Below are 13,724 nucleotides of genomic sequence, written 5' to 3'. Positions count from 1 at the left end.
TCTGATATTGCACTCTGTTCACAGTGGATATATTCTTTCTTAGATAAGGAGACCATAATGGAATGTAATATTCCAGGTGTGGTCTCACCGAAGTCCTGCGTAACTGCAGCAAGACACTCCTACTCAAATCCACTGGCAATAAAACCCAAAATGCCATTTGTTCTCCTGATTGCCTGTTATATTTGCCTGTCTGCTTTCATTGATTAGTGTACAAGGATACCCAGATCACCTTGTACATTCATATTTCACAAATATCACTATTTGACATAATATTCTTCACAGTGAACTGTATAACTTCATATTTAACCACAATGTATTGCATCTGTCATGTGTTTTTCCACTCACTCAACTTGTCAAAATCACCTTGAAGCCTCATTGCATTCTCCTTACAACTTACTATCTTGCCCAAACTTGGAAATGTTGTATTTGATTCCTTTATCCAGGTTATTTACATATACTGTGAATAGCTGGAGCTCAAGCACTGATTCTTGAGTACCCACTAGTCACTGACTATCTCCTGCAAAGAGACCACTTTATTCCCTCTCTGTTTCCTGTCTCAACCAATTTTCAATCCATGCCAATGTACTATACCTAATCTCATGTCCTTTAAGTTTGGCCACTAACCTCTTATGTGGGATATTATTAAACCTCTTTTGAAAATCCATATCCATCACATCCGCTGGTTTTCCTTTACCTATTTTATGAGTTACATCCTCAAAAAAACTCCAGTGGATTTGTTCAAATCCGTGAATACTTTCTAAATCTTTTATAATACACTGCAACATTTTTCCATTACTGATGTTAGGCTGACTGGACTATAATTATCTGTTTTGTCTCTCCATCTTCTCCCCACCCGCCAAATAAATAATACGGTTACATTTGCAATTCAGAATAACCTCAGTTATCCAAACATCAATTATCCAAATTCCAGATTGTTGCAACAATATCTCAAGGTCCTATAAACGCTTCCTTTGTTTGTGATCAGATCAGTTATCTGAACAATCAGTTATCCGAACAAAATGCTCCCTGCCCAACTTGGTTCGGATAATTGAGGCTGTTCTGTAGTGGTGTTTATCTACCTGTACCATTACAGTGATTTCAATTGCAACAATACACCAGTGTTTGGAAAATGCTTTAGGATATTCTGTGTTTTGTGATAAGTGCTGTATAAATGCAAAATATTTTTCTATTGCCTTCTTAAGATTTCCAACAGTGCAACAGTATCAATGACTCCTATGTGACTGAAGTATAAACACAGCTGATCTATGCTCAGGCATCCCTGACAAAGCATGCGGCAAGTTTCACGATAACAAAGCAAATGGTCAACCTGTCCATTTCTCTAGTGGGTTTGGTCGCCTGCACATCTTTGACTAGTGTCGTGGAACCAAGATGAAACAACTGAACAGATGCACTTGGGTCAAGCCCAGCTGGGAAGTGTCACTTCTTATCGTGTGGAGGTATCTTCATAGATGAAGAAGGAAAAGCTGCTGAGATCATATAAACTACAACCGAACTTACCATGATGCCACCTTTTCCCTTCTCTATCCAAGAGGTTGGGGTTTACATTTGGGGCTGGTAGAGGTGAAGGGGGCTATCGTTTATTGGAAGGTGAGTTGATCCAGGTTATTCAGAAGCTGTGGAAGTTGGACTGCAAATAGTGCAGGAGCTTCTGTTTGAGGTGGTGGACTGGGTGGAAGGCCTGCCTTGGTGCACCTGGCCATGTATATAGCAAAAAAGCCAAAACTGTAAATAAAAACTCAGCCCTCCCATCTCCTCTTTCACTCTTCATGCTGCCTGTGCTCCATTTATGCCAAACAATGTCACCTTTTTCTCTCCACTCAGCTCGCTCGGCCCTTCTGATGTCTGTGTACCCATCCACATAGCAACTCAAACTTTCACGCCAACCTACACACCTGTAACCAGTAACCATGGCCCTTATGCTAATTTATTAGCAACTCAGACAATATTAACAGACAACAACTGCATCCTTTTGTCCTTTATACCAACAATACCAACTCACCCTGTATCTAGCACTGGTAAGATTTAGGACACATGATGAGATAACTTCTTAATTGTCCTTTAACAAATCATTATTTCATAAAAAACTCATTTATTAAATATAACTGCATTGAAATTCTCTTAAAAACAAAACATCTTGAGCTGCCAATCAAATTACAAAATGACGAGCATCGTGATTTTCAAAAGCCTGTGTGATGTTAGGCATCCAGGCCATATGTTCAAAGGAGCAGCAGATCATGTTAAACAGCCATATCACTTTGGTTGTTTGCAAGAAGTCAGGTACTGACTATACTCAGCCAGCTAGCACTCGCAAAACTTGCAAACACCATGTCCAATATTTGATGTGATTTTGCAATGGTCCACCATCTGCTACATCATGCTGAGTGCATGAAGAATTATGCTGAGAATCAACTTACAGTTGTCAACTAGGATCACAGGGAGAAAGTGAGACTGCAGATGCTGGGTACCAGAGTTGAAAAATGTGGTGCTGGAAAAACACAGCAGGCCAGGCAGCATCCGAGGAGCAGAAGATTCCTGAAGAAGGGCTTATGCCCCAAAACATCGATTCTCCTGCTCTTCTGATGCTGCCTGGCCTGCTGCGTTTTTCCAGCACCACATTTTTTAACTCAACTAGGATCACAGTATGGCATACTTACACATACTGGAAGCTACATATATTAATAAATAGGCTCCTTTGTAGACAGAAAGAACATGTACACACACTGTGCCTGTATACATGTAACAAAATCGGTGACAACCATTTTCCAATTCATATGTCATGGAATCAGAACCATCAGAGTCATTCTGCCTTCTACAGAATTTAAACAAGGTTTGTGAGTTAGCTGTCAGTCATTGCTAACTGATGCATTCTCCATGGCAATGCTTCTGCCAGTCAGAATACACTTGCCAAGTAATGAGCACTTCCTCTCAATTGTTAAATCCCTTCACAATATCTTTTCTTACAAAATTGTTCTGCTGACTGCAAGACAAAAAGCTTCAATAGAACTTTTTTTTCCAGCAATACTCATGCTCCGTACTACCGAATGACAATCGGACTGAATGGTAGAACAGACCTGAGGTACCATACATCCTAATCTTGTTCTTATTTCTTGTATTATTATGCACAGGTTACGTACACCCCAATTTGCTTTAACCTTGGGTCAAGAAGTCCCATCTGTGTTCACAGTGGTTAGCACTGCTGCCTCACAGCGCCAGACCCCTGGGTTCAATTCCCACCTCAGGCGGTTGACTGTGTGGAGTTTGCACATTCTCCCTGTGTTTGCATGATTTTTCTCTGTGCTCCGGTTTCCTCCCACAGTCCAAAGATGTGCAAGTCAGGTGAATTGGCCATGCTAAATTGCCTGTAGTGTTAGGTAGGGGGTAAATGTAGGGGTATGGGTGGGTTGCGCTTCGGCGGTTCGGCGTGGACTTGTTGGGCCGAAGGGCCTGTTTCCATACTGTACGTAATCTAATCTAAGCATTTCACTTTCCTAGCCATCTCATTTTCAACTTGTGGACACTCATAATATGGACTCTGCCACAGTGAAACAACTGTCTTAATTGCCTTGGTAGCTTCAATACCAAGGATGAACTTGTTCACAGGTACAGCTGGAAAGTGCATCTATGTAACCCATTATCAGCTTTTATTGGGATCAAAGGTGACCACCATTTAAAGGCCTGAAGCCACTGTCGGAAAAATTACCATGTGTTTGCACATTTTCTGGTTTGCTACTTTACAGATGTATCACTGCCTTTATCTTATTTAGCTTAGCAGAGTTATTACAATAACAAAGAAAGAAATGTTTAAAATGGAGATATCTCCCACCTCCAATAATCTCCAGTGCATGATGCTATATGATAATGTTGATGACCAACTTCATGTTGACCGACTGAATATTTACACTGGAGGATAAGCTGTACAACAAAACAAATAGTTCAAGGTTTGTGCGAAGATTTGTAGCTCGGGTGCTCGTTGTTGTGGTTCTGTTCGCCGAGCTGGAAGTTTTTGTTGCAAACATTTCGTCCCCTGGCTAGGCGACATCATCAGTGCTCCGGAGCCTCCTGCGAAGCGCTTCTTTGATGTTTCTTCCGGTGTTGCCATGCAGCAGCTGCTCTTGTTCTCCTAGGTGCTAGAGATGATGGGATTGGAAGGTGCTATCAGAGGACCCTTAGTGAGTTACTGCAGTCCACTTATAAATGACACAAGTGGTGAAGGGAGTGAATGGTGAAGGTAGTGAATAGGGTACAAAATCAAGTGAGCTATTTTGTCCCATTTGAAGTCAAGCTTCTTGGACGTTGTTAGAGCAGGCACATCCAGACACAAAGGGAGTAATCCATCACACTTCTGACATATGCCTTGTAGATAGTGGACAGACACAGGGGAGAAAGGAAGTGAGTTACTTGTTTAAAGATTGCTCACATTTGATCTGCTTTTCGAGCCACAAAAGAGTTCAGTTTCTAAGTAATGGTAGGAAGTTGACATTTGGTATTCAACAATAGCAATGCCACTGAATTTGAAGAATATGGCTAATTCTCTGTTATTGGAGATGGTCACTGCTCCAGATGATAGCATGAATGTTACTTGCTATTTATTTTCTCAAGTCTGGGTGTTGTCCAGGTCTCCTGTTGACACAGCTTGTTTCAGTATTTGAAGACATGTTGAACATTGAGCAATCATCAGTCCCTCTTCTGAATTTGTGATGGAGGGAAGATTATTGATCCAGCAGATGAAGACATTTACGTCAAAGATAATAGCCTGAGGTGTTCCTTCAATTCTCGATCTGACCTGAGATGACTAATGTCCAACAACCATACCCATCTTACTTTGTGCTAGGTATGACTCCAACCAGTGGGAAATATTCACCCTGATTCTCATTGTCTCCAGTTCTGCTAGGATCCTTTACCATATGCAGATACATAGTGCCTCAATAACCAAAACAGCCACTCTCACCTCACATCTGAAATTCGGCTCTTTCCTCCATGTTTGGCTTAAAGCTGTATTGAGGCAGCAACTGAATGGTTCTGGGAGAGCCCAGACTCAGCCACAGTGAACAGGTTATTACATTGTAAATGCTGCTATTAAGCAATGTTTCTTCTAATCTGCAAATGCTCTGAGGGCCTGTGCATGGTGACCAGCACAATGACAGCATTTGGAGCACTGACATCCAGCTTCAGAAGTTGCAGAGGTCCGAACAGAACAATTTTCATTGGTGATTGATAGCATAATTGACAATGCCTTCCAGCACTTTAGTTACGATTGAGAGTAGATTGTGGACTGGTAATTGACAGAGTTGGATTTATCATTCTTGTCGCACAGAGGAATACCTGAGTATTTTTCCCATATTGTTGTGCAGATGCCAATGTTGTGGCTTTACTGGAAATGTTTATACATGGGTGTAGCTAGTTCTTAATGCAAAAGTCAATGCAGAAAGAGGCAATTTGGCCCTTTGAGTATGTCCTGATCCTCTTGGAAGGAGCATCCCATCTAGACCCAGCTCCCACCCCATTTCTGTAACACTGCATATAATTTTTACTGTGGCTAATCCACCTAAACTGCACATCCCTAGACACCATGGGCAATTTAGCATGGCCAATCCACCGAATGTGCACAGCTTTGGAGTGGGGAGAAAACTGGAGCACCCAGAGGAAAGTCACATTGACATGTGGAGAATGTGCACAATCCACACAAAGTACTATTCAGTCTTCAGTACCATTGCCAGGATGTTATCTGGACCATAGCATTTGAGTACTCAGTGTCTCCAGACATTTCTTGACATCATGTGAAGCAAGTCAAATTATCTGAAGACTGGGATTGCTGGGGAGGCTGAGATCTCCTCGGCATGCTGGTTGAAGGTGGACAAATACATCAGCCTTGTCTTTTAAACTTTTGAGCCCACTTTTCGGAGAGAGGGACCAACTGTTGCTCCCTATGGAAAGTTACTGAATTGAATCATCATCTTTGAGACACATAGGGAGTGGGGAGTTAGATATTGGACATGTGTGTGAGAAGTTAAAATAATTCCAACAAACATACAAAATTGGAGCAGGAGCAGCCTATTCTATGTCCATAAGGTTACAATTTGCAAATGATTAAGAAGTGATCAAGAAAAAGAGTCATGCTAGACTCGAATTGTTAACTCTGTTTCTCTCTCCAAAGGATGCTGCCAGACCTGCTGAATTTCTCCACAATTCTCTGTATTTGTTTTATAAAAGTATGAAATCTAGCTGAAATTGTTGGCCATTTATATTTTAGTGGGCGGCACGGTGGCACAGTGGTTAGCACTGCTGCCTCACAGCGCCTGAGACCCGGGTTCATTTCCCGACTCAGGCGACTGACTGTGTGGAGTTTGCACGTTCTCCCCGTGTTTGCGTGGGTTTCCTCCGGGTGCTCCGGTTTCCTCCCACAGTCCAAAGATGTGCGGGTTAGGTGAATTGGCCATGCTAAATTGCCCGTAGTGTTAGGTAAGGGGTAAATGTAGGGGTATGGGTGGGTTGCGCTTCGGCGGGTCGGTGTGGACTTGTTGGGCCGAAGGGCCTGTTTCCACACTGTAAGTAATCTAATCTAATAGTCAATGGATTTACTAAATAAACATTTCAGAATCTCCACAGACACGCATTGCTTTTGATGGCCCGAGGTTACATACTGAACTAACTGTGGTATTATTAAGTTAAATGCTTTCCTAGTAATAAAATCCATATCAATGTGTAATACCAGCCACATTCACAATCTAATGCCTCACTGAGTTTAAAGCCCAAACATCCTTACATCTGCAAAAAGAGAACAAATGATCTCCAGTAATTGCATTCATTAAAACAGATTCACAGGCTTGTGATCAACAAAGACTGTCAACTTAATTTCAAGGAATAAAGATCCATATGGTAAGTCTGTGCCTTTTTTTTAAAAATCAAAGTTGGTTCCAAAATTTAACAGCTATAGCTTGGAGCAGAAGTTGGCTTGATGAGACTAAACATTGAAAATGTTGGCCAGAGTTTTACAGTAACTGCCCACCCCACCCAGCAAAGGGTGGAAGAGGAGGTAGATTAGTTGAGAGATAAAGGTGGGGGTGCCATAACACTAATGCTATCCCCATTGCCTACTCCCCATTCCCTGTCCCCACAGTGATATTAACAGCAGGGATCTCTCACTTCTGGGCCAACTGAGACCCAGAAGCAGCTAAGTAATAGGACATCCTCCACCACCACTGGATTTTACCTACAGCAGGGAAGCTGAATCCTGGTACACTGGAGGCTGAGCAAAGGGCGTTGCTTCCTTTTCATCACAAGCTCTCCACCACCACACCCTGCATTCTCCTTTCATCCCAGCCCACTGGATAGAGTGGGAACATAAATCAGGAGCACACTTAGGCATTTGGCTCCACGAGCCTGCACTGCCATTCAATCAGACCACTGTTGATCTGTTCATGTCATGAATGTTCCATTCCCAACTCACCCTTGATTTCCCTGCCCAACAAGAATGTATCCACCTCCACTTCAAGAAAAATTAATGATTGCCCCTCCAACTCCGCCCCCCCCACCCCCCATCCTCTGCTTAAAGGGAGAAATCTACAAAGTTGCAAAACACCCTGGGAAAATTATTTTCCTCACTTTTGTCCTAAAACTTAGACTATATCTTTTAAATCATGTCCCTTAGCTCTGGTCTTAACCACAGAAGGAAATATCCATTTTAGATCCCAATTGTCACCATCTTCTACAATATTACATTCTTCAATCAATTCACCCCTCACTCATTTAAACAATCCCAGTCTGCCCAATCCTTGTTCATAAGACATTCTGCTCATTCATGATATCAATCTGGTAAACAACATCCAAATTCATGTACTTATATACTTCCTGAAAGGAGACCAAATCTGCAAACAGTGCACCAGATATTTTCCCACCAAAGCCCTTGTATAACTGAAGCTCAACATCCTACTTTTATGTACAATTCAGTTGTAATAAATGGTCGAATTCCATCAACCTTCTTGATAATTTGCTGCACTTGCATGCTAGCGTTTGTTGACTCAAGCACTACAATACCTCTCCACTTTACAATTCTGCAGTCATTGGTCTTGCCAAAATGAACAATCTCACATTTTTGCACACTACACTCCAACTGCAACCTATTGCTGTCTTTAGCCTCCAGATAGAGTCATAGAGATGTACAGCACAAAAACAGACCCTTTAGTCCAACCCATCCATGCCGACCAGATATCATAACCTGATCCAGTCCCGCCTGCTGGCACCCGGCCTATATCCCTCCAAACCCTTCCTATTCATATACCCATCCAAATGCCTCTTAAATGTTGCAATTGTACTAGCCTCCACCACTTCCTCTGGCAGCTCATTCCATACTCGTACCACCCTCTGCGTGAAAAAGTTGCCCCTTAGATCCCTTTTATATCTTTCCCCTCTCACCCCGAACCTATGCCCTCTAGTTCTCAATTCCCTGACCCCAGGTAAAAGACTTTGCATATTTACCCTATCCATGCCCCTCATAATTTTGTAAATCTCTATAAAGCCTCCGACGCTCCAGGGAAAACAGACCCAGCCTGTTCAGCCTCTCCCTATAGCTCACATCCTCCAATCTTGGCAACATCCTTGTAAATCTTTTCTGAACCCTTTCAAGTTTCAAGTTTTTCAGATAGGAAGGAGACCAGAATTGCATGTAATATTCCAACAGTGGCCTAACCAATGACCTGTACTGCTGCAACATGACCTCCCCACTCCTGTGCTCAATACTCTGACCAATAAAGGAAAGCATACCAAATGCCTTCTTCACTATCCTATCTACCTGTGACTCCACTTTCAAGGACCTATGAACCTGCACTTCAAGGTCCCTTTGTTCAGCAACACTCCTTAGGACCTTACCATTAAATGTATAAGTCCTGCTAAAATTTGCTTTCCTAAAATGCAGCACCTTGCATTTATCTGAATTAAACTCCATCTGCCACTTCTCAGACCATTGACCCATCTGGTCCAGATCCTGTTGTAATCTGAGGTAACCCTCTTGGCTGTCCACTACACTTCCAATTTTGGTGTCAACTGCAAACTTATTAACTGTACCTCTTATGCTCGCATCCAAATCATTTATGTAAATGACAAAATGCCAAGGACCCAGCATCGATCCTTGTGACACTCCACTGGTCACAGGCCTCCAGTCTGAAAAACAACCCTCCACCATCACCCTCTGTCTTCTACCTTTGAGCCAGTTCTGTATCCAAATGGCTAGTTCTCCCTGTATTCCATGAGATCTAACCTTGCTAATCAGTCTCCCATGGGGAACCTTGTCGAACGTCTTACTGAAGTCCATATAGATCACATTTACTGCTCTGCCCTCAATCCTCTTTGTTACTTCTTCAAAAAACTCCATCAAGTTTGTGAGGCATGATTTCCCACGCACAAAGCCATGTTGACTATCCTGAATCAGCCCTTGCCTTTCCAAATACATGTACATCCTGTCCCTCAGGGTTCCCTCCAACAACTTGCCCACCACCGAGGTCAGGGTCACTGGTCTATAGTTCCCTGGCTTGTCCATACCACCCTTCTTAAACAGTGGCACCATGTTTGCCAACCTCCCGTCTTCTGGCACCTCACCTGTGACTATCGATGATACAAATATCTCAGCAAGAGGCCCAGCAATCACTTCCCTAGCTTCCCATAGAGTTCTAGGCTACACCTGATCAGGTCCTGGGGACTTATCCACCTTTATGCGTTCCAATACGTCCAGCACTTCCTGGTTTGTAATCTGGACATTTTGCAAGATGTCACCATCTATTTCCCAACAGTCTATATCTTCCATATCTTTTTCCACGGTCAATACTGATGCAAAATACTCATTTAGTATCTCCCCCATTTTCTGCGTCTCCACACAAAGGCAATAAGAAGAAACAGAAATAAGAGAAGCTGTTAAGGTTGACCATTGTACCTCTGGGCCAGTAGGCCAGAGTTGAAAGTCCCCCCTTTCCCAGTCATGTGTCTGAACACATTGGTTAAAAATATCTTAAGGTTGGTGCTTCAGGGACCTGCAATTCTAATACTGATATTCTCGTCCTCAAAAGGCAATAGAAACCTTTTCTTTCAGGTAGAGGTGGATAGATTCTTCAAAAGCAAGGGATTCAAATGTTTACAGCATTAGTGGGATTGTGGAGTAAATAGATCAGTCATGATCTTATTGAAGGGCAGAGCAATTTTGAGGGATGGAATAGCCTACTCCTGCTCCTAATTTATATAAGTCCATAGCCTTTCAAAAACTAAACACAGCATCAACTGTTTTATTAAGTTTTTGCAGTGAAAAATTAATCAGCTAATCTTGAGAAGGTTGATGTGTCTGAAGACTTAGCCTCTATACAATTAGGTTTCAGTGTGACCAAGGTGGTGAGATATGATTTGCGATACTGGATGTTAAGTGTGTTTGATTCCAGCTTCTTGGAATACAGAACATATGAAGAGGCCAGTTAGCTCACCACCTCTCTGCCCAGTCTTTCAAGTTGCAAACCCATTCATTGAACTTTACTTCTCTTTTCTGCATCACACACAGTCCAATTTCTTTGTAAAATTACCTCCAACTCTGTTCCCACCACCATTTTCAGGCAATGCATTCCAAATTAAAGCACCACAAAGCAAATTTCCCTCTTACCTCTCTAAATTTATCTCATTATTAATTGATCAATTATCTTAATTCTCTGATACATTCTTGCCAAAGGAAACAGTTGCTTCTTATTTATTCTGTCAAACATTTCCCTAACCTAATGTATGATTCATGTTATACTCTATATTCAAGATTTAAAACCACTTGAAACATAATTTAAAAACTACATACCTCCTTATAAGCACCAGTGCATTCAAAGTAATCCCGGGAAGGCAAGCCTAGGTGGGGTTGATCAATCTGTTAATTCACCAAAAGTTAAAATACATTTAATGTTACATCGATTACAAATTTTTGAAGTGTAATCTTGACCTAGACATCAATGACAAAGTAATATTGTTTTAACAATATGTGCTGCTGGCAATGTGTGAATTAGCCTGGTCAGGGAATTAGGAATTAAGCAATGAATCTCCAGAACCTGCTGGTAGAATTATAGACCCCCACCCCCATCCCACCTCTTCTTTTCATTCCAACAATGATCCATTCAATCCTCATCTCTTTTAGCTTTCCTCCTTACAGTCTGTAATGAGGATACATTTACAAAATCTACCCCAGCGTGACTTTTTCAATCAGACAAAAAGAAATTTGAAATGTGCATGCTATGCATAAAAGTAATATTTTGTAAAAGAATGCATCAAAATGGCAGTTTTGCAATAGAGAATTTTATCAAAGTCACATACATGGATTATGTAAACATTGGAGTTCTTGTCATCTGTCCCAACAAAAAAGTCTATGATGACACGCTTTCCAAATCTGGCAGTCAATGTTGACAGGACAGTCTCAAGTGTCCAATTTTTACCTAGGAGAAAGCAAATACAAAACAGGATGACAAACTGGAAAACCTTTATTTCAAAGAATATTCCCTTGTCCAATGCAAAATGAAAAATTCTTCAGCAGGTTGTAGGAGGTTCGCAGGCCAGGACTTTACATCAGCCTGTGTGTCAACAATCAATGTTGTACCCATCTGTAACACTTTCCCCCTAGAAGATGTTTAGTTTTCTTAGAAATGCACTCAAGTACTTAGCAATTTTATGACCTTAATCTGTGCATGAATTGCAAGCAGGTGTAGATCATTTCACCCCTCAAACCTGCACCACCATTCAATAAGATCATGGTTCATCCGATTACTCTATGTTCCCTCTTTTCTCCGATAATCGGACTTCTTCATTTATCAAAACTCTATCCAGTTGTGCCTTAAAAATACCAAAGACTCTGCTTCCATCATCTTTTCAGGAAGAGAGTTCCACAGACACATGACCCTTTGGAAAGCTTCCCCGGATCTGTGTTAAATTTGCAAACCCTAGTATTGCAACAGTGATCCATGACTTTAACTTCATCCACAAGAGGAAATGCCTTCTCCACATCCACCTTGTCAAGACCTCTCAGGATTGCATCTATTTTAATCAAACCATTTAATCAAATCTTAGAACAGAGAAATCTGAGAGGGGATCTGATTAAGTTGTAACAGATTATGAGGGGCATGGATGAGGTGGCTAGGAAACAGCTTTCGCTGATGTTGGAGGTTGAATAACAAGGGATCACAACTTTAATGTGAAAGGTAGGAGGTTTAGAGGGGTTTTGAGGAAAAAGTTTTCACCAGCACATTCATTCCACACAATTAATCTCCAATTAGAGACAATCTAACCACTGTCCCTTGAAATTTGATGGTGATGCCAATACTGAGTCGCCCATTGTCAACATTCTTGAGTTACAATTGATCAAAAACTCAACTAGACTCACCAAATAAATAATGGCTACAAGACCAGCTCAGAGCCTGGGAATACCATGACGAGTAAATCGCCTCCTGACTCCCCAAATCCTGTCTACCATCTGCAAGGCACAAGTCAGGAGTGTGCCGGAATACCCTCCACTTGACTGGATGGGTGCAGCTCCAACAATACTCAAGAAACATGATACCATCCAGGGCAAAGTAGTCCACTTGATTGGCTCCACATCTACAAACATCCGCTCCATCCACCGCTGACTCTCAGGAGCAGCCGTGTGTACTATCGACAAGATGCACTGCAGAAGTTCAAAGCTCCTCAGACAGCACCTTCCAAACCCACAACCACCTCCACCTGGAAGGACAGGGTAGTAGGTGCAAGTGTCCCTCCAAAGCACTTATCATCCTGACTTTAGAAAAATGTTGCCATTCCTTCACTGTTGCCGAGTCAAAATTCTGGAACTCACTCCCTAATGGCATTATTTGTCAACCTACAGCACATGTATTGCATCTCGCCATCGCCTTCTCAAGGGCAACTAGGAATTGGCAATAAATGATGTCTTCCCAATGATGCCCATATTCCACAAGTGAATTAAAAAATAAACCTAGAGGGTGCTAAGAATCTGGACTGCACTACCTGGGAGAATAGTTGAGGCAGGAAATCAAACAGCGTGAAATGTCATCACATTCAAGGCAATGGGCCAAGTGCTGGAAAGTAGGAGGAGGGTGGATTTGGAGTCCTTTTTGGAAAAAACTTAGCATCTGTTGAGAGAAATCAGAATTAATGTTTTGGGACCAATAACACTTCAGTGCTGAGTTTCTGTTTTTGTTTCTGATTTCCAGCTTCCATAATTCTTTTGGATTTTTAGAGTAGGCTTTTGTTGTGGAGACTCGATGGGCTGAAGGCCCTTTTCCATACTGAGTGATTCTATAATTATAAGTCATCTTCTCTAAACTCCAGTGGACGTATGTTTTCACTGTCCAATCATTCTTCTTAAGGCAATGTATCCATTCCAGGTAGCTTGGTAAACCATCTCTGAACTGCTGCCAATGCATTGACATCCTTTCCCAAACATTTGTGTGGAGAGTTGGAGGGATTTGGTTGAGGACTGGATATTAATTCTGCTATACGTTACTAACTGGGCCATTCACAGCTATTGGTCTACATCGTTAAGATCTTAACAACATGCTGTTACTTTTTATGTATCCAGATTCCCTGGTGTCTTTTTCCTGTTATTCCATTGAAAATCTTAGCTTCCAAGCGCTAAGCAGCCTCCACCTATTACCTCACACTTTGCAATGGCCACCTTAGTTTCCCATTGATTTGTGTGGTCTGAA

General features: G+C 41.9%; 1 protein-coding gene across 4 annotated transcripts in view; it reads right to left on the bottom strand.

Moving 5' to 3' along the window:
- Positions 1 to 13,724, bottom strand: part of LOC132821793 (neprilysin-like) — a 190,893-nt gene that overhangs the window by 85,318 nt on the left and 91,851 nt on the right. For all 4 annotated transcript variants that reach the window (XM_060834584.1, XM_060834587.1, XM_060834586.1 and 1 more), the window contains exons 7-8: positions 11,344 to 11,462; positions 10,838 to 10,903 (exon numbers count right to left, since the gene is read on the bottom strand). In XM_060834584.1, coding sequence (XP_060690567.1) covers positions 10,838 to 10,903; positions 11,344 to 11,462 — 185 coding nt within the window. The remainder of the gene's footprint in view (positions 1 to 10,837; positions 10,904 to 11,343; positions 11,463 to 13,724) is intronic.

Source organism: Hemiscyllium ocellatum, chromosome 13 (genome assembly GCF_020745735.1).
Source record: "Hemiscyllium ocellatum isolate sHemOce1 chromosome 13, sHemOce1.pat.X.cur, whole genome shotgun sequence".
Classification (NCBI taxonomy): domain Eukaryota; kingdom Metazoa; phylum Chordata; class Chondrichthyes; order Orectolobiformes; family Hemiscylliidae; genus Hemiscyllium; species Hemiscyllium ocellatum.
The sequence above is the reverse complement of the archived record's forward strand: the minus strand, read 5'-3'. Positions and strand labels throughout refer to the sequence as shown.